This window comes from Theropithecus gelada, chromosome 8 (genome assembly GCF_003255815.1).
Source record: "Theropithecus gelada isolate Dixy chromosome 8, Tgel_1.0, whole genome shotgun sequence".
In the NCBI taxonomy this organism is placed as follows: Eukaryota; Metazoa; Chordata; class Mammalia; order Primates; family Cercopithecidae; genus Theropithecus; species Theropithecus gelada.
In genome coordinates this window covers 38,520,525-38,542,899 of record NC_037676.1, presented here as the reverse complement: position 1 = coordinate 38,542,899, position 22,375 = coordinate 38,520,525, and the positions used below count along the sequence as shown (strand labels likewise).

Sequence of the window (22,375 nt, the reverse complement as noted above, 5' to 3'; positions counted from 1 at the left end):
GTTACCTGCAATAAAAGTAACTTCCAAAATTATTATAATATTAATAGATTATGTTTATTTTCCATATTTTATACTTAAAAATAAAAAAAAAATTGAAACACTGGAAAATACCAAAGAAGATCAGGGAACTCATGTGTCATTCATCCAGTTTTCCCCAGTGGTCATAAACTTATCAAAACCAGGACACTGACATGGGTACAGTCTCTGTGTGCGTGTGTGTGTTTGTGTGTGTGTGTGTAATTTTGTCATGCATGTATTCATGTCACATTTAAAAAACTCAGCTGCTCTATTAAGTATGTAATAGTACCTGATAATGTTCTTAATTTGCATTTTTCTAATGGGTGGTGATGATGTAAATATTTTAATGTATTTTCTATTTTGTTTTGTTTTGTTTTTGCCATGTCTATATCCTTTTCAGTGAAATGTCTCTTAATGTTTTGGGTATTCTTTCATTGTATTTTTTAAATGTTGACTTTTGAGTTATTTATATAGTCTCAATATCAGTCCATTGTCACATTTCAGGTCTGTAGCTTATCCTTTTGGGATATAAATGTACATAATTTTGTTCTATGCATAGATTGTGTAGTGGTGAACTCAGAACTTTTAGGGTATCCATCACCCAAATATTGTATATTGTATCCATTAAATATTCTCTCATTATCTACCTGTCTCTCACCTCCTCACCCATTCAAATCTCTATTGTCTATCATTCCACACTCTACACCCCTGTGTGCACAGTATTTATATCCCATTTATAAGTAACTACATACAGTGTTTATCTTTCTGTGTCTGACTTGTCTCATTTAAGATAAAGGCCTCCAGTTCATCTGTGTTGTTGCCAATGATAGGATTTCATTCTTTTTTAATATAACTGTTGGCTATTTGTATGTGTTTTTTTGAGAAAGTATGTTTACCTGTTCAAATATCTTGTCCATTTGCAAGCAAAAGCTTTTTAGTTTGTTGTAGTGTTTTTGTTTGGTTGGTTGGTTGTTTTTCGTTTGTTTGTTTTTGCTTGTTTGTTTGTTTTTTGCTTTTGTTGTGTGTGCTTTTTAGATCCTGTCTAAAAAATCCTTGCTCAGACCTATGTCATGTAGTGTTTCGCTTAGGCTTTTCATCTAATAATTTCATGGTTTGGGGTTTTAAGTTTAAATCTTTAATACATTTTGATCTTTTTATATCAGTTCAGAGATAGGAATTTACTTTCTCTTTTTTGTGTGTGAATACTCAGTTTTCCCAGCACCATATATTGAAGAGACTGTTCTTTCTCCATTGTGAGTTCTTGGCACCTTTGTAAAAAAAAAAATGCTGACTGTAAATGCATGCTTCTATTTCTGGGCTCTCTATGTTGTTTCATTAGTCTATGTGTCTGTTTTGATGTGAATACCATGCTGTTTCAGTTACTATAGCTTTATAGTATATTTTCCTCTTTTTGCTCAAGATTGTTTTAGATATTTGGGGTGTTTTCTTGTTGCATATACATTTTGGACTGACTTTTTTCTATTTCTGTAAATATTGATATTAGAATTTTGATAGAAATTGCATTGAATCTGTAAGTCTCTTTAAGTAATATGAACATTTTAACAATATTATTCCAATTCAGGAACATTAGATATCTTTGCATTTACTGTGTCTACTTCAATTTCTTTCATCCATGTTTTACAGTTTTCATTGTGGAGCTCTTTAATCTCCTTAGAAAAACTTACTAATAGTTATTTTATTTTTTGTAGCTATTATAAATGGAATTGTTTTCTTAAATTCTTTATCAGATAGGTTACTATTGGCATATAGAAATGCTACTGATTTTTTTATGCGGAGCATGTTGCTTTTAATTTCCATGTATTTGTACAGTTTCCAATGTTTCTCTTATAATTCTAGTTTTATCCCACTATAGTTAGAAAAACTATTCAATACAATTTCAATTTTTAAAAACTTTACGAAGACTTGTTTTGTGTCACAGAATGTGACTTATCCTGGAGAATGCTCCATATGCAGTTGAAAAACATGTGAATTCTAAAGTTGTTGGATCAGATCTCCTGTAAATGTCCATTAAGTCTCTTTTAATCTTGAGTAGAGTTAAAATGTGGTATTTCTCCGTTGATTTTATACCTGCATGTTTCCTCCTTTACTGAAAGTGAGGTGTTGAAATCCCCTATTATTGTATATGTGTCTATCTTTTCCTTTAGATCTATTAATGTTTGCTTTATATATTTAGGTGCTACAATTATTGGGTGCAAAGATATTTGTGATAGTTAAATCCTTTTCCTGTATTGACCACTTTGTCATTATATAATGCCCTTGTTTGTCTTTTTTTTTTTTTACACTTTTTTCCTTGGAGAATATTTTTATCTAAGTACAGCTACTCCTAATTTATTTTTGTTTTCATTTGCATTAAATATATACTTTTCATCCATTTACTTTCAGTCTATGTGTATACTTAAAGATAAAGTGAGTCTTTGGAGACATCAAATAGTTAGGTCTTGTTTTAGGGTTTCTGGTTTTATTAACTTTATTCATTTCCAATTTTTATTTTAGGTTTGGGGGGTACAAGTGCTGGTTTGATACATAGGTAAATTGCACGTCATAGGGGTTTAATGTACAGATTAATTTGTCACCCAGATAATGAGCATTGTACCCAATAGGTCCCCACCCTCTACCCACCTTACACTCTCAAGTAGGCCCAGTGTCTATTGTTCCCTTCTTTGTGTCTATGTGTACTCGATGTTTACCTCCCACTTATCAGTGAGAACATGTGGTATTCGAGTTACTATTTCTGCATTACTTTGCTTAGAATAATGGCCTCCAAGTCCATTCATACTGCTACACAGAACATAATTTTAGTATTCTTTATGGCTGTGTAGTATTCCATGGTGTACATATAACAGATTTTCATTATGCATTCCATCATTGATGGACATCTAGGTTGATACTATGTCTTTACTATTGTGAATAGCACTATGATAAGCGTATATGTGCATGTGTTTTTATGGTGGAATAATTTTTATTCCTTTGGGTATACACCCAATAATGGAGTTGCCGGGTCGAATGGTAGTTCCATGTTCTCTAAGAAATTTCCAATCTGCTTTCCACAGTGGCTGAACTAATTTACATTCTCATCAGCAGTGCACAATTGTTCCCTTATCTCCACAGCTTCATGAGCATCTGTCACTTTTTCTTTTTAGTAATACCTATTCTAACTGGTGTGGAATGGTATCTCATTGCGGTTATGATTTGTATTTTTCTAATGATTACCGACGATGAGTATTTTGTCATATGCTTGTTGGCTGCATGTATGTTTTCTCTTGAAATGTGCTTGTTCGTGTCCTTTGGCCATTTTTAAATAGGATTCTTTTTTTTTCTTGTAAATTTTAGATATTAGACCTCTGCTGGATTCATACTTTGTGAATGTTTTCTCCCATTCTGTAGGTTGTCTGTTTACTCTATTGATTGCTTCTTTTGCTGTGCAGAAGCTTTTCTGTTTAATTAGGTCCCACTTGTCAATTTTTGGTTTTGTTACAATTGCTTTTGGCATCTTCATCATAAAATCTTTGCTAGGGCCTATGTCCAGAGTGATATGTCTTAGGTTTTATTTTAAAGTTTTTATAGCTCTAGCTTTTACATTGTCTTTTATATATCTTGATTTGATTTTTGTATATTGCGAAAGGAAGGAGTTCATCTTCAATCTTTTGCATGTGACTAGCCAGTTATCCCAGCACTGTTTATTGAATAGAAATTATTTTCCCAGTTGTTTGTTATTGTTGATGCTGTTGAAGATAAGATGGTTGTAGATGTGCAGCTTTATTTCTGGGTTCTAACCTGTTCCATTTGGTCTGTGTTTCTGTTTTTCTACCAGGACCATGCTGTTTTGGTTACTTCCTTAAAGTATAGTTAGAAGTTGGATAATGTGATGACTGCATCTTTGTTCTTTTAGCTCAGAATTCCTTTGGCTATTCAGGCTCTTTCTTTGGTCTCATATGAATTTTAGAATAGTTTTGTCTAATTATGTGAAAAACTTTGTTGGTTGTTTGATAGGAATGGCATTGAATCTGTAAATTGTTTTGGGGTGCACTGACATTTTAACAATTTTTTATTCTTTTTTAGAAGGAATCTTGTTCTGTCACCCAGGCTGGAGTGCAGTGACACCATCTCGGCTCACTGCAACCTCAGCCTCCTGTGTTCAAGCGATTATCCTGCCTCAGCCTTTCCAGTAGCTGGGACTACAGATGCACGCCACCACTCCTGCCTAATTTGTGTGTGTGTGTGTGTGTATATATATATATACACACGCATATATATATACACACATATATATACACACACACACACACACACACACACACATATATATATATATATTTTTTTTTGTAGAGATAGGGTTTCACCATGTTGGCCAGGCTGGTCTCAAACTCCTGATAACAGATGATCTGCCTGCCTCAGCCTCCCAGAGTGCTCAGATTACAGGCATGAGCCACTGCGGCTGGCCCATTTTAACAATATTGATTCTTCCTTCCTAACCATGGGCATAAAATATTTTTCCCATTTGTTTCTGTCATCTGATTCCTTTCAGCAATGTTTTCTGATTCTCATTATAGAGATCTTTCACCTCTCTGATTATCTGTATTCCTAGGTATTTTATTTTTTGTGGCTAATGTGAATGAGATTATGTTATTGATTTGTCCCTCAGTTTGGTTATTAGAGTATACAAGTGCTACTTTTTTTTTTTTTTTACATTGATTTTGTATCCTGAATCTTTGCTGAAGTTGTTTGTTACATCTAAGAGCCTTTGGGCGGAGACTATGGGGTTTTCTAGGTATAAAATCATATCATCTATGAAGAGAGATTGACCTCTTCTCTTTCTATTTGAATGCCTTTTATTTCTTTCTCTTACGTGATTGCTCTGGTGAGGTCTTCTAGTACTATGTTGAATGGGAGTGGTGAGTGTGGGTATGCTTGTCTTGTTCTGGTTCTCAAGGGGAATGCTTCCAGCTTTTGCCTGTTGAGTATGTTTGCTGTGGGTTTGTCATAGATGACTCATTGTTTTGAAGTATGTTCCTTCAATGCCTAGTTTAAGAGTTCTTTACATAACAGGATATTGAATTTTATTGAAAGTCTTTTCTGCATCTGCTGAGATGCTCATGTGGGATTCTGTTAAACAACCTGCTACTGAATGAGATTCTGGTATGTTGTATCTTTGTTTTCATTGGTTTAAAATAATTTCTTGATTTCTGCCTTAATTTCATCATTTATCCAGAAGTCATTCAGGAGTAAGTTGCTAAATTTTCATGTAATTGTATGGTTTTTATAGATCTTCTTGGTGTGAACTTCTATTTTTATTACACTGTGTTCCAAAAAGTGTGGTCCGTATGACTTTGTTTTTTTAATTTGTTGAGAATTGCATTATGGTCGAGCATGTGGTTGATTTTAGAGTACACGCCATACACCCATGATAAAAATATATATTCTGTTGTTCTTAGGGTGGAGTGTTTTGTAGATGCATGTTAGGTCCATTTGGTCAAATGCTGAGTTTAGGGCCCAAATATTTTTGTTAGTTTTCTGCTTTAATGTTCTGTCTACTGCGTTAGTGGAGTGTTGAAGTCTCCTAATGTTATTGCACAGTTATCTACATCTCTTTGTAGGTCTGCAAGAACTTGCTTTATCAATCTGGGTGTGCCAGTGTTAGGTGAAAATCTACTTAGGATAGTTAAATCTTCTTATCGACCTGAACCCTTTATCATCATGCAGTGCTCTTTGTCCATTTTGATTGTTGCTGGTTTATAGTTTATTCCATCTGAAATTAGAATAGCAACCCCTGTGTTTTGTGTTTTCAGTTTGCTTGGTAGATTTTTCTCCATCTCTTGCTCTGAATCTGTGGGTGTCATTGCATGTGAAATGGGTCCCTTGAAGAAAGTATACAGTTGGGTCTTGTTTCTTCACGCAACCTGCCATGCTTTTATGTGGGGTATTTTTCTCCTTTACATTCAAAGTTAATATTGATATGTGCAGATTTGATCCTGTCGTTGTGTTGTTAGCTGGCTGTTAAGAAGATTTGATTGTGTAGTTTCCCTATAGTGTCAATTGTCTATGTACTTATGTGTGTTCTTGTGGTGCCCTGTATGGTCTTTTGTTTCCATGTTTAGCATTCCCTTAAGGGTCTCCTGTAAAGCAGGGCTGGTGGAACAAATTATCTCTGCATTTGCTTGTCTGAAAAGGATTTTATTTCTTCTTTGCTTATAAAGTTTAGTTTGGATAGATATCTAATTCTTGGTTGAAATTTATTTTCTTTAAGAATGCTGAATATAGGCTCTCAATCTCTTCTGGCTTGTAGGGTTTTGCTGAGAAATCTACTCTTCACCTAATAGGGTGTTCTTTGTAGACGGCCTGCCCCTTGTTTCTATTTGCAATGTTTTTTCTTTCACATTGAGGTTGAAGAATCTGATGACTATGTGTCTTGGGATGGTTGTTCTTGTATAGCATTTTCTTGGGGTTCTCTGAATTTCCTAAATTTGAATGATAACCTCTCTAGTAAAGTTTGGAAATATTTTGTGAAAAATATCCTCAAATATGTTTTCCAAGTTGCTTGCTCTCTCTCTTTCACTCTGTTTCAGGGATGACAATCATAGGTTTGTTCTCTTTACATAATCCCATATTTCTCAGAGGTTTTGTTCATTCTTTTGCATTTTTTCTTTGTGTCTGACTGAATTGATTTGAAAAACCAGTTTTTGAGCTCTGAAATTATTTCTTTAATTTTGTCTATTCTGTTGTTAACACTTCTGATTGTACTATGAAATTCTTTTAGTGAATTTTTCAGTTTTGTTATACCAGTTTGATTCTTTCTTTAAATGGCTATATCCTCTTTCACCTCCTCATTGTTTAACTGGATTCTTTAGATTCCTTTGATTGGGTCTCACCTTTCTCCTACATCTCAATGATCTTTATTACCATCCAGATTCTGAATTCTAAGTATGTAATTTCCGTCATTTCAGCTTGGTTAAGAACCATTGCCAGAGATACACTACAGTCATTTATAGGTAGGAAGACACTCTGGCTTTCTGAGTTGCCAGAGTTCTTGTGCTAGTGCTTCCTAATCTGTGTGGGCTGCTGTTTAAAGTTTTTGTCCTTTGGGTGAGGCTGTTTTTATATTCTTTGATGCTTTGAGGGTTTGACCATGTTTGTAAGTTGGGTTCAGTCAACTGACTTTGTATCTGGATGATTTTAGGGGGTTCATGCTTGGTTTCATATTCCTGAGCTGCATGCTGTAACCCTGGGGGGCTGAAATCAGGCCCATGGCTTTGTTCTTTGGTTAAGCACCTGCTGCGCTTGAGGGACCAAGATATTCCTGATATGTTGGCAACAATATTCCATTTGGGCATGCTATCAAAAGTGCTCTGTCATGGTGATGGCAGCAGGGTCTGCACTCCTTCGTGCAGACCAGCAGTGGCTGACTGGCGGTGCAGCCGGGGTCTGCATGCATGCACATGTGGTGGTGGTAGCCGCATGTTGGCTTCCATGCATGCACGCATGGCAGCAGCAACAGGGAGACATGCTGGAGTCCACGCATCCAGGTGTGTTCCAGCAGTGGTAGCTCTATGGAGTCTGCATGCGTACATGTACCGGCAGGGATGAAGCTGCAACAGCAAGGTGCATGCACACGTACCAGAAAAATAATGGGGGAGGCTATGGGTGAGTGTGCACCAACAAAGTGGTGGGAGAGGCTATTGGCACATGTGTGATGGCAAGAGTCCAAATTTCTCCAATGGTTAGGTAGGGTCTGCTGGTGAAGGAGCTATGGTAGCAGCAACAAGGAGGCATTCAGGTTGGGCAGCTGAGGTTGTGCTGCAAATGAATGTAGCCAGGGAGGAACCCCAGAAGAATACGTCAGATAGTGGGGTGCTCAGATCAGAATGGCCTTGTCCCCCCAAGCGAGGCAGCCCTGTTTTGTCCAGGTCCAACAATCAACAAAAGCCAAAGCCACCTAGAGGAGTGTGGGGAGCCTTGGGGTATGAGCGCTCCTGGCTTTACTCCACTGCAGCTCTTCCTGAACCAAACTCCCTGGGTTCTGCACAGGCTGGGGTCCTGTCCCTGCCACTTCTCCAAGCAGCTCTCCCTGCCAGATCAAGTGTCTGTGGGGGTCATGGGATCGCCTGCAGCTAGAATTCTGGAAGTTTTTATAGTGAGAGTGGGCTACTCCTCTAACATTTAACTCACCTCTTCCCCAGGAGCTGCTGGGAGCCAGGGATGAGTCCTGGTGCTTAACAGCCCTGTGCAGGGTTCCCAGCTTCCTCCCCATTCAGCACAGGGTCTACATCCTCCCTCCACCCACCCTCAATTTCTTCCTTCCAAAGATCTGCTCAGACTGTGTTGGTCTTCTTTGTCTTGTTTTCCGGTGGGAGATAACCTTCCTGGCTGTGTCTAGTTGGTCATCTTGGCTCTCCTCCCTCCCATTTTTTTTTTCACTAATAACCCACATTATTTCTTTTAGTTGGACAGAATAATTCATTTACATTCAAGGTAATTATTTATGGGTAAGAAGTTGGTATTACCATATTCTTATTTGTTTTCTAGTTGTTTTGTATAAACTTCTTCTTCTTTTTTTTTTTTCATTTCTTGCTATCTTCCTTTGTGGTTAAGTGATTTTTTCTCTATCAAGTATGTTTTGATTTCTTGCTTTCCACTTTTAGTGGGTCTGTTAAAAATGTTGCTTCGTGGTTATCATGAGGCTTACAAAGAACATCTTATAGTTGTAGCAGGTTATTTTGTACTGATACCAAATTAATTGTGGTCACAAAAAAAAGGAAAAAGAAAAACTCTGTTTTTTACACATTTGGTTCCCATCACAACCTATAGGCACTTTTTTTCTCCACATATTTGTTAATGGTTTAATCTGCAATCTCAGGTTTTTGATGTATTCCATAAAAATCATTAATGTGCAGTTGGTCTAAATTTTACTCTGCTGTATATGTGGAAGCAATGCTGTTTCCAGCTTTCCATATCTCACCTGAAACCAGAAACCTGAGAAGAATGCTTTTTTATTTATCTCAGTAAATACTTTTGGCAATAATGAACTACAAAATCGAGACAAATTTTAAAGTAGCAAAAAAAGTGTGAAGTCTCTAGGAACTATACAGATAGTTGGTTTCATAGCTTCACGGATTTTTCTTTTTTTTTCAGGATTCACACAAGCTAATTTAATTTCAAAACACATCCATTTACAGACCCAAGAAGTGCTTTGAGCTCCAAGTATGGTAAACACAAAGAGATCCATTCATAGACACATGATAAGCACACTGCCATAAGACAGAGGCAAAGAAAGAATCTCAAAAGAAACAAAAGAGAAGCAACTCATTTTGTCCAAGGAATTCTCAATAAGAATAATAGAATATTTTTATCAGAAAAAAACAGAGGCCACATGGTGATGGATTGAAATATTCGAAGTGCTGAAAGAAAGAAACTGTCAAGCAAGAATTCTATACCTAGTCTATCAGCAAATTAAGAGCACTGAGCAACATGCAAATGGCTGTGTATTTTAGAAAGATATGTTCAGATAGTATGTAAGATAGATATCAAAATATTAAAAGTAATTTTACCAAGGTACTGGAATAACAGTGACTGTTCTTTCTGCATTTCTAAACTTTTTCAATAGTATCCATTTGGCTTGAAAAAAATATAAAAATTAGTGCTACAAAATACATCATAAAATATTAAGCTTGAAATATGTAACTTTCCAAGTATTTTAGATGAAGTTTCAATATTTTATTTAAAGGTAGAAAAATATATAAAATTTAATATTCCTACTCAGTAGCTAACTAAATTCCTTTCATGATTTAAAGGAAAACTACACAGGCAATTTTCTAGTATGTCATAACATCAGAATGATGACAGTCACCTGTGAGTTTAAAGGAACTTTGTAGGACTGGTCTTTCTGCCAAATATGACTGTAATTTTCTGCTAAAATTGATACATTTGGCTCATTATTTTTCATTTGATAAATTATATGCTCAAATCTTGCTGAAGATTCTAATGGTTCAATTCCATAACTGACATTTTCAAACTGGAGAAATCCCCTGAAAATTTAGAAAGCATAAGAAAATAGTTATAAAAATCCCACAAATGATCCCATCAAAATGATAATCTGAAATGGCCTAAGAAATAAAAAACTATACTAAAGAACTTTAAGCCCATTTTCTTTTTCCATTTTTTTTTTGGGAGGGGGGCAGTTTATCATTAGTAAGAGCCACCATATTTGGCTTCCTTTTGCTTACATTTTAAAGATCTAAATGCAATGAAGAATATTTTTGTAAGGCAATCATATTAATTAAGGCCAAATTTGCCACAAACAAATATATTTGTTGAGAATCCCAGGAATAATGTTCCTGTTCTTACAGAGGTTTGATAAGGGACAGCATGTATGTAGACTATATATCTAAATAGGTTGTTATCTATAAAAACCACATTCAGAGAATGCCAAGTTTCTGAGTTGATGTGAACAAATTCTGGAAATCAGGCAATTGAAACCAAAGGAAAGTTAGAGGGAACATTTTTTCTCTGCTCTGGATCCTTCTTTTCCTGATGAACAGATCATAAGTGAGTCTCCCAGAATCAGTAACAAAAATCACTTTTCCCTATCCTTTATTCCTGAGGGATCTTCTTAATTAGTTGTTTTATATCTGGTACTAAGATGAGAACATACTATATTTTCCTATTATATTTATATAACTAATTAATGCCATTTTCCATACTATTTGAGAAAACAGATGCACAATACAACAATCACACTTAAGGAGATATTTTAAAGTTTTCTTTCATGAAACTATTCCATTTTCCATGATATCCCTGGATTGATTTCATGGGAATAGGTCCTTAGTCTAAGTATTAACATTAATATAAATAGAATAAAGCTGTTATAAAGAAAACTTTCCATTTTGATTTCCCTTAAACTTTTGTGATTTGCATCTGCTAGTCACTAAGCTTTGTTTTAAAGTATATCTTAAATTCTCCATCTATAGATTTCTTATAAGATGCTATTACCTGAGACCAGAACATATACTGAGTGTCACAAATGAATTTGGAAATTCGGCAGCATATCCTTGGTAATGGCAATGCATCTGAAAAACAGTATAGAAAGACAAGTATATAAATTTGTTGTGAATAAATAATGTATTGTCAAACATCAGAAGATTCAAAATATTAAAAGATTTAATAAGATCATGAATCATGCAGAATTATTAATGCATATTTTCAGAAAAAAAAAAGATTTGTGACAACTCTCTTTACTTTGCACCACCTAGGCCTCTGTGAGTATTCTCTTGTACCTGGGTTTCATCTCTATCACATGCCATTTCTTTTTTTTTTTTGAGACCGACTCTGGCTCTGTCGCCCAGGCTGGAGTGCAGTGGCCGGATCTCAGCTCACTGCAAGCTCCACCTCCCGGGTTTACGCCATTCTCCTGCCTCAGCCTCCCAAGTAGCTGGGACTACAGGCGCCCGCCACGTCACCCGGCTAGTTTTTTGTATTTTTTTTTAGTAGAGACGGGGTTTCAACGTGTTAGCCAGGATGGTCTCGATCTCCTGACCTCGTGATCCGCCCATCTCGGCCTCCCAAAGTGCTGGGATTACAGGCTTGAGCCACCGCGCCCGGCCTATCACATGCCATTTCTATGTACAAAAGTCAGTAACATGTCAGTAAGGATCAAACATTTGTATTAAACTGTCAACATGAAACACAATCTAATGGTAATAATATAACCACTTTAACAAAAAACATAAGGTATCTTACTTTACCATAAAATATGGAGACTCAGAATGCAAAGATCCAGCTTCATTATATGTATAAACCAAAAAGTTCTGGGGTAAAAATGATCTAAAAGCAAGCAAGAAATAATAAAAAAGTTTGAGTCATAATTTTAATATAAATGTTAAAAACAAATATTACATTTTATGTAACATAATTTAATTAGTTTTATATAATTGCATGATTTAATTAGAGTGACTCTAGTGAGGTATAACACTTGAAATTCATAGAAGTGGTGAATCAAGGAGTTTAGACTTTCTCAGCACTGGGACAGACTCTGGGACTCCTCTGCATCAGATATATGTGCGTATGGCTGTGTATGATGACGTTCAACAATTGTACTGAGTGTTCACTATCTGACAGACCCTCAGGTAGGTGCTGGGATTCAGCAATAAACAAGGGACAAAAAGCCTTAGTCTTTGTGACAGCCAGGGGCACACAGTATTAGTAATTAGATGATAATAGATAAGGCCTGGGGAGGGTGGTTACAAAATGTAGATAAGATGGCATGGAAAATCTCTCTGAATAGATGATTAAATACCTGAGGAATAAACCACATGGATTTTCACAGAAGTGTTATTCTAGACAGAATTAATAGAAAACGCAAGGACGCTCAAGCAGAAATATGCTTCGTACAAACAAGGAACAACTAGGGGGCAATATGACTGGAGTGTGGAGTGATGAAGAGAGACTATAGTAAGAGATGGTGTAACAGAGGTGAGAAGCATTGGAGGCTTTCAGCAGATAAAGACAGCATCAGACCAATGTTTTAATAAAATCAGTGCTGTGTTGAGAAGAATCTGCAGGACAAATAAGCAGAAGAAGCAGGGAAACCATTTAGATGTAAGACATGACGGTGCTTTGAACTAAGATAGCATCAATGGGGGAGGTCTAATTCTGGATATATTTTGTAGGGCTTAGATATAGATATAGATATATTTTGAATATATGGGTTTATAATCCACTGGAAATAGGGGAAAATGACACAAAGGTGTCAAGTATGACTCCGACTTTTTCAATTTTTTTTTTTCCCTGAAAAACTGATATATTTGCCAATTCCTGACATGACTGTGGGAAAGACAAATTTGAGAAGAAAGTCAGAATTCCACTTGGACATGTTACCTATGAGGATCCTAGTAAATACTTGGTTATCAACTAAGTACTCAGGTAAGTGAATATGGCGTTTATTGAAGAGGAATAAGGTAGAGATGTTAATTTGGAAGCAACCAATATGTGGATGGCATTTAAAGTCACAAGAATTAGACAACCAGGTGATTGAATATAGCTAGAGAAAAATAAAAAAACAGAATGCAGAAATAGTACCATGGAGTACTTTAAGATTTGAGAGATGAGAAAGAATAAAAAAAAAAAAATAGAGAAAGTAGAGACAGAGAGAGAGAGAGAGCACTGAAGTACCCACAATGGGTAAAATCAGGACCAGGAGTCTGTGGTATTCTGGAAGCCAAATGGAGACAGTATTTTATGGAGGAGACACCGGTCAACTATGATCAATGCTGCCAACTGGTTAAGAAAAATTAAAACTAAAACACAAACAGGGCATTCAAAAACATGAGGACCACTAATGATTCTATCAGAAAACACTTTTGTGCAGTTGTACAGGAAGAAAAGTAAATGTGATTTAAGTAGGGTAGTCATGAATTAAGTTAGAATAATTTCGTCTAGCCTTGTTCAATTACAAGGAAGCAGGCAGACAAGGGACAGTTGCTATAAATATGTATGTTTGAAGATGCGGACAGAGAAGAGGCTACTTAACTTATCTTTATAAAATTTTGAGAAAATATAAATCAAGATACAAACAGTAGATTGTTGCCTAGAGTTGTGACTGAGAACAAAGACTAACTGAAAAAACATGAGGGCTCTTATGTGGGGAAAGAATGTTCCAAAACTGATTTATATTTGATGGTGGCAACAGTGCATAAAGTCATAAAATTATTGAATTTTATACTTTAGAGAATTTTACATGTAAAGTAGCTTGTATAAACTTGTTAAAAATAGACACACATGTAATTAGCACATCATAAAAACTGTGTTACTAGTTGAATTTCCCACCAATAATCATTTGACGTGTAACTATATTTGACTTCACACCAGATATACTTAATATATAACTTGCAGTTCTTGGGTTCAATGGCTTACATGCAAGCAGAGATTTTACAAGTATGTAATTTATTTCATAATTTGAAAATACCAAGTGAAAATTAAAATGAAAGAGCTCTACAGATCTGATATTCAAGACCTAGTGAATCCTAAATTGGGAAGTCAACCGATAAAACAAGTCTACTTTATACAGCATTCCTGAATTTAAATACTGCACAAAAACTTTAAGGCTGTAAAATCTAAACTTAAAGATTTTCCCTTTTCCTTAATGAAAAAAATCACATCTTACTGTTTTCTGAGATGTAGAGTGTAAGGCTGTCCATCAATTGTAATGATGTAAATCATCTAAAATAAAACACATCAGTAAAGATGATGAAGGAAATCAGAAATATATAAAATAAAACAATATTCGCCCAAGTTAATAAAAATGAGTCACTCTATCCATTAAAAATGAAAATTGTCTTTAGAATTTATTATCCTAAATAGTAAGAGTTTAGTATCTTAATAAATTCAGGAACAACGTGACCAATTTAATGTGCAGGGGTGACTTTTTAAAATAAAAGTGAAGGGAAACTGGTATATATACATGATGGAATACTACTCAGCCATAAAAAGAAAGGAATTAATGGCGTTTGCAGTGACCTGGGTAAGTTTGGAGACTATTATTCTAAGTGAAGTAACTCAGGAATGGAAAACCAAACATCGTATGTTCTCACTCATAAGTGGGAGCTAAGCTATGGATGCAAAGGCGTAAGAATGACACAATGGAATTTGGGGACTCAGGGGAAAAGGGTAGGAAGGAAGTGAAGGACAAAAGGCTATTAATTGGGTTCAGTGTATACTGCTTCGGTGATGGGTGCATCAAAATCTCACAAATCACCACTAAAGAACTTACTCATGTAACCAAATACCACCTGCTCCCCAAAAACCTATGTAAATAAAAATAAAATGAAATAAAATAAAAATGAAGAGAACATTTTAGTGTATATATATATATATAACTTTAGCATTATTAACACTATATTAATTACTCCTATTTAGAAAAAAGCATGCATTTTTAGTCAAGATAAATTAGACATGACTTTAGGCTTACATGCCACACAAAATATAATGAACCACTAATAAATTTTTTATACATACATATATGCAGTCATACCTATTCACAGACATTTAGCATTTCTCTCTCAACATGTAAAACTGAGGAAAAAGAGCTAAGAGACTGAAAGCAGACAAGAAACCAGTGAGGAAGACCACACCTCCAGGGATAAGAGTTCTAAACTATCACAAATTGGGTACTAACAATGCTCATGATCTTATTGTGATGGCATCCAGAAACAGCAGGTGATGCCATGAAATTCTACAGGGACCGTAACTGGCCTATGTCTACAGATGCAGACAGAGGTCTATCCTACTAAACCCACCATTTCTCTCCCAAGGCAAACCAATGTCAAGAGAGATCTCTGATTTTAAGCTGGAACAGTCTGTGAACTGGGTAGAAAGAAACAGGGCAATACTGCCTATGACTGGAAATGGCAGAAAGAAACGGAGCACACAGGCTCAGAAGGCGATCTGCTCTCACCCAGACTGGAGGCAAATCTCATCCCATTATTCCCCTGAAACTAACGTAAGCTACTATGGTAAATTCAATGCATTTTCCCAGATTGAATGCAAAACAGAGGTAACAAAAGGTCTGACACAATCTCCACTCCGATGGCAAGTCCACAATAAAAATCTAACTTCCGAGGTATCTACACCAAGAAGGGACAATAACGAATTCAACAAACAAAAGGAGTGATTTCTCAAATTACTCCTGAGAAATCCATGAGGTGTGTTGTATTAGGCTGTTCTCGTGTTCCTATAAAGAACTACCTGAGACTGGGTAATTTATTTAAAAAAGAGGTTTATCTTTGTGGCGTTCTCTGTTAAACCTCTTTAAATGGGGAACGGATTCCCTATTTAATAAACGGTGCTGGGAAAATTGGCTAGCCATAAGTAGAAAGCTGAAACTGGATCCTTTCTTTACTCCTTATACGAAAATTAATTCAAGATGGATTAGAGACTTAAATGTTAGACCTAATACCATAAAAATCCTAGAGGAAAACCTAGGTAGTACCATTCAGGACATAGGCATGGCAAAGACTTCATGTCTAAAACACCAAAAGCAACGGCAGCAAAAGCCAAAATTGACAAATGGGATCTCATTAAACTAAAGAGCTTCTGCACAGCAAAAGAAACTACCATCAGAGTGAACAGGCAACCTACAGAATGGGAGAAAATTTTTGCAATCTACTCATCTGACAAAGGGCTAATATCCAGAACCTACAAAGAGCTCAAACAAATTTACAAGAAAAAAACAAACAACCCCATCAAAAAGTGGGCAAAGGATATGAACAAACACTTCTCAAAAGAAGACATGCATACAGCCAACAGACACATGAAAAAATGCTCATCATCACTGGCCATCAGGGAAATGCAAATCAAAACCACAATGAGATACCATCTCACACCAGTTAGAATGGCGATCATTAAAAGAGGTTTAGTTGGCCCATCGTTCTGCAGGCTCTGCAAGCATGGGACCAGCATCTGCTTGGCTTCTGGCTAGGCCTAGGGAGTTTTTTTTAAACTCATGGCAGAAGGTGAAGCAGGAACTTGCACATGGTGAAAGCAAAAGCAAGAAGGAGAGTGGGGGTCGGGGGGAAGTGCCACACACTTTTACATGACCAGATCTCGGGAGAACTCACTCACCATTGCAAGGACAGCACCAAGCCATGAGGGATCCACCCCCATGACCCAAACACCTCCCACTGCACCTCACCTCCAACACTGAGGACCACGTTTCAACATGAGATTTGGAGAGAACACATATACAAACTGCACCATGTGTGAATAAAACAGGACCTTAATATAAGTATATTTAATATCTTTAGAAAAATAAAAATAGGTATTACAAGGAGTAGGGATTGAATGTAATAAGAAACTAATTCTATAATTTTCTAACGCTTAATGAGGGCTTATCAAATGCCTAGCATTGTCCAAAGCATTTTGTATGTTTTTTGTAACATTTTTATCCTCAGAAAAGTTATTTTTCATTTCAAGAAAAAGAGATTGAGTAACTCTCCAAAGATGACACACTGAATGAGTGTAAGAGCCCGGGAGAGAAGCAATGTGCTTCAGCACTGTGTGACAATGTTAGCACGTGGTGAAGAGCAGAGAGTTCTTAGTGAAGAAAAGACAGAAAATTGTAAAAAATGAATCAATTATAGATCATATAAATGATCATGTAACAGTTTATTCTTAAGTAAATCATTATCCTGAATAAGAGTATGGCTATATCTGAAGGATTAATTAGTGAGGTTGAACATCAAAGCTAAGAAAGTTTCTGTGAATTAAACACAAAAGTGTTTTAAAAGTGGAAGATCTGAAAGAATAAATAAGAAACAGAGAAGCTATTTCCAGGACTTCCAATATCAACTAGTAAGAATTTAAAAAGGCAAAAATAAAGATAACAAAGTGAAAGAAATATTAATAGTTAAAAACTACTACTTCAAAATTGAACACATAAGTATTATCACTTAATGTGCTCATCAAGGGTCATGTAAAGATTTTAAAACACAGACCTCAGAGATGCTGCAGGCTTATTTCCAAACCATTGCAATAAAGCAAATATTTCAATGAAGCAGGTGATATATATTTTTTGGTTTCCCAGTGCATATAAAAGTTACGTTTACACTATATTATAGTTCATTGAATATGTAAAGCAAATTATGTCTAAAAATATTCAACCTTAGTTTAAAAAACGCTTTATTGCTAAAAAATGCAAACGCAGATACAAAACGAGCACTTGCTGTTGTACAAGTGGCACAGGTAACTTGCTTGGCACAGGTGTGAATTGCAATTCAGTAAAGCACAATAAAATAACGTATGTCTGTGGTGAGGGACATAAAATACCCATGAAAATTTTGAGAACAAAGAACCAAGATGGAGAAATTGCCTATCTAATTTCAAGATTTCCCTCTAAAGCTACCATAAAGAAGACAGAATGATATTGGCAAAACAAAATGGACATACAGACAAATGAAACAGAAAAAAGAGCCCAGAAATAGACCTTCAGCTGATTTTTGAAAAAGATTCAACGGCAATTCAATGGAGAAAGGGTCGTCATTTCATAAGAAATGGTCGTCATTTCAATTGATGGTGATAGAACAATTTGTCCATAGGCAAAAAGATGAATCTCAATACAGACATCACACCTTGCACAACTGTGGAAAGAAATCATAGACTTAAAGGTAATACATAAAACCACAAAATATCTAAAATGAAACACAGGAGAAAAACTTCTGTATTCCTGGTGTTGGTGATGAGTTTTTAGACATGAGAGCAAAAGCATAATCCATACAGGAGAAATATAATAAGTTGGACTTCATTTAAGTGAAAAAAATTAGCTCAAAGAAAGACATTGTTAAAAGAATGAAAAAAAAGCTATAGACAGGGAAAAATATTTGCAAATCACACAACTTATAAAAGACTTAACTAGAGTATATAAAAAGCTTTTGAAACTCAAAAATAAGAAACAACTCAATTTAAAAATGAACAAAATTTTCAAATCTTACCAAAGAAGATATACTTATGGAAAATAACAGGTATATTTTTAAAATCTTAGAACAGAAGAGGGATTTTGCAAGAGATTGAAGGTCAAGAAGGCACACAAGAGTATGGCAGAAATGACCCTAAAGTTCTCATCTGGATTCAGGGCAGTTCCAGTAAAGGTGGAACTGTGACTTCCAGTCTATTACATGAGATATGGTCACCTGTAGAATCATAAGAGTAATGCAAATCAAAACCTTAAACACTATAGAATGGCTTCTATCAAAAGAACAAGAAACAGCAAATGTTGGTGTGTACGTGGAGTAACTGGAATCCTTGTGTTGGTGGAAATTAAAATAATGCAACCATTACAAAAAATAGTAGCGAGGTTCATCCAAAAAATCACATAAAAATAGAATCATATAAAATATAGAATTATTATATGATTTAAAAACCCCACTGTTGGGTATGCATCCAAAACAATTCAAAGCAGAATCTTGAAGAGGTTATCTGCACACCAATATTCTTTGTATCATAATTAACAATAGCAAAGAGGTGGAAGCAACCCTAATGCCCATCTGGGTGAATAGATGAATAAAATGTGGAATATGCAATAGAATATTATGCAGCATTAAAAAAGAAGGAAACGCTATTACATGCTAAAACAAGGTTGAATCTTGAGGACACTATGCTAACTGAAATAAGCCAGACATGAAATACATCATGTATGTTTGCACTCATATAAAATATCTAATGTAGTCAAAAGCACGGAAACAAAAAGTGGAAAGATGGTTGGAAAGGGCTGGGGAAGGCCATCAAGGAAATTAGTATTTAATGGGTATACAGATTCAGTTTTCCAATATAAAACAATTCTAGAGATTTGTTGCGTAACAGTGTGAATTTAATTAACAGCATTGAATTGTATACTTAAAAATAGTTACGGTGGTAAATTTTATCTTATGTATGCTATTGTACAGTACATTTTTCTAAAAGACAGATAATGTGAGATTGGATAAAAAACCAAGACCCAATTATATGCCCACAGAGACATGTTGATTAAGAGAACAAAGAGAAATATATCATCCAAATGCTAATCATAAATAAACTAAATGTGTGCATTAAAAACTAAGAAGGCAAACTTCACGATAATAAGAAATAATATTAGGAATAAGCAGAAATATTTCATAATGATAAAAGTGCCAATTCATCAAGAAGGCAATATAAATCCAAACGTGCATAAAGCTGTAAAATGCATGAAAAGCTGAAATGTGGAGGAAACAATTAACTATAAATGGAGATTTAAACACTTTACTGAGAGCAAAGTGCCACCACTTGGCCCCTGACACATTTGGGCTGGAAGACAGAAGATAGTGCAGCAGCGATGCGGTTTGTGTCTGTGTCCCCACTCAAATCTCGTATCAAATTGTCATCTCTAATGTTGGAGGTGGGGCCTGGTGGGAGGTGATTAGATCAGAAAGGCAGATTTCCCTTTCAGTGCTGTTCTTGTGATAGTTATCGTGAGATTTGGTTGTTTAAAAGTGAGCAGCATCTCCTCCTCCTCTCTGTTCCTCCTGCTCCTGCCATGTAAAGCATGCCTACTTCCCCTTCCCCTTCCACCATGATCGAATGTTTCCTGAGGCCTCCCCAGCCATGCTTCCTGTACAACCTGCCCAACTGTGAGCCAATTAAACCTCTTTTCTTTAAAACTTACCCAGTCTCAGTGATTTCTTTATAGCAGTGTGAGAACGGACTAATATAAATAGGAATTGAGACTGTGGGCATTTGGGCCACTTCATCATGTAACTTAATACTGCCTTCAGGCACATTCAAAAGCCCAGTCATGTTTATACAGCTTCCATCTGATGGTGAAATCCTGTTGTGCATTCGCCACCATAAGCTTCGTAGGTCAGATAGCACCCAGTTACTCATGGGCAGCTCAGGTCCCAGGGTAACCTGGTGCCCTGATTAAGCATTCAGTCTTATTAAAGCTCATTAGCAAGTCAAAAACTCTTTCTCAAACTGAGAGCAGTTATCCACAGAAATAGTATTAGTGACAGAAAATTAGCAAGGACACAGAAGATTAAACACTAACCATCAACTTGAAATAATTTACATTTATAGACCATGCAATCCACCAAGATGAAATAAACACATTTTTGAAATCCACAAAGAACAATGATTAAGATATACCTTATTTTAGGCCAAGCCTCAATACTCTAAAAATATTTAAGTCACTGAAAGCAAGTTATTTGGATCCAATAAAATTAAAATATAAATCAGTATCAGAAATATCTAGACAATTTCTCAAGTTTTTAGATATTAAATAACTCACTTCTAAATATTCCCTCAGTCAAAGAAGCAATTCTAAGAATTTAGAAATAATTTTAAACAAATAATGATAAAATCATAACCTATAAAACTTTGTGGCCTGTAGAAAAATAAAAAGTGATTAAAAGAAACTTTACAGACCTTTCTTTAACAGTGCTTTTAAAAATTTACAAATTTAAATATTTTTATTAGCAAGAAATAACCAAGAACAGATGAAAACTTTCTTAAATTATTAAAAGGCATTGAACAAAATCTACAGATAACGTCAGACTTAATGGTGAATAATTGAATGCATCCTCTCTGAAATCTCAAGAAATAAATATTTATTGACAATTTATTTCACACTTTTTATTGAATATTGTACTGGAGGTTCTAGTCAGTGCAGTACCACAAGGAAAAGGAATAACTGGTAGGCAGAATTAAGAGAAAAAAACAAATTTTTTAAATCTTCAAAACACGTGATAATACACAGAAAAAAATTCTAAGTAATATATGAAAAATGCTACTAGAATTAATGGGTGAATTTGATAACATGAAGATGGAAGCTCAATATTTAAAATTTAATTTAGTTCTACATAACAACAATGGATAACAGGAATATGCAATAAAAATGGAATTTACACAAGCATCAAAAACATGAAATATTTTTTAAAAGTTGTAAAATATATGAGTAATATCTGCGTCTAGAAAGCTTCAGAAAAATGATTAGTGAAATTAACAAAGACATAAATAAATGGATGTGTGTGTATATACATATATAAAGCCATTGAAATACATCTATTAAAGACATTGAATCGATAACCTCCTACAACAGGAAGCACCGGGCCCAGAGGGATTCACTGGTAAATTCTACTAAACATTTAAGAAATAATTTATATTAATTTTCTACAATCTCTTTCAAGAGATAGAAGCACAGGGAATACTTCTTTTTCTATAAAGCTAGATGAAAAATCCTCAACAAAATATTAGCAAATCTTATTCAACAATGTATAAAAATAATTATTTTGATACATTACTTTATACAAACTATTTACATATTTTATACAAATTATTTTATTTTTTATACATTACAACCAAGTGAAGTTTATCCTAGGTGTGCAAAGGTAACTCAACACTTGAAAATCAATTGATGTAATCATCACATTGTCTAAAGGAAAAGAATCACAAGATCATTTCAATAGATGTGGAAAAGGCATTCGAAAAAATCCGGCCTGGCTCAGTGGTTCACACACATAATTCTAGCACTTTGGGAGGCCGAGGTGGGTGGATAACCAGAGGTCAGGCGTTTGAGACCAGCCTGGCCAACATGGCGAAACCCCATCTGTACTAAAAATACAAAATTGGCCGGGTATGGTGGGTGCCTGTGATCCCAGCTACTCAGGAGGCTGAGGCAGGAGAATCGCTTGAACCCAGGAGGCGGCAGTTGCAGTGAGCTAGGATCACGCCACGGCACTCCAGCCTGGGTGAGAGAGCAAGACTCTGTCTCAAAAAACAAAAAAAGAAAAAAGAAAAAAATCCAACACCCATTTCTTTTTTTTTTTTTTTTTTTTTTTTTTTTTGG

The 22,375-nt window shown here is 35.4% G+C and overlaps 1 protein-coding gene across 2 annotated transcripts in view; it reads right to left on the bottom strand.

Annotated features, from left to right (window-relative positions):
• LOC112630255 (disintegrin and metalloproteinase domain-containing protein 18) overlaps positions 1-22,375 on the bottom strand; it is a 149,386-nt gene that overhangs the window by 113,587 nt on the left and 13,424 nt on the right. For both annotated transcript variants that reach the window (XM_025394424.1, XM_025394425.1), the window contains exons 3-6: positions 14,192-14,247; positions 11,775-11,853; positions 11,023-11,099; positions 9,881-10,058 (exon numbers count right to left, since the gene is read on the bottom strand). In XM_025394424.1, the coding sequence (XP_025250209.1) occupies positions 9,881-10,058; positions 11,023-11,099; positions 11,775-11,853; positions 14,192-14,247 (390 nt within the window). The remainder of the gene's footprint in view (positions 1-9,880; positions 10,059-11,022; positions 11,100-11,774; positions 11,854-14,191; positions 14,248-22,375) is intronic.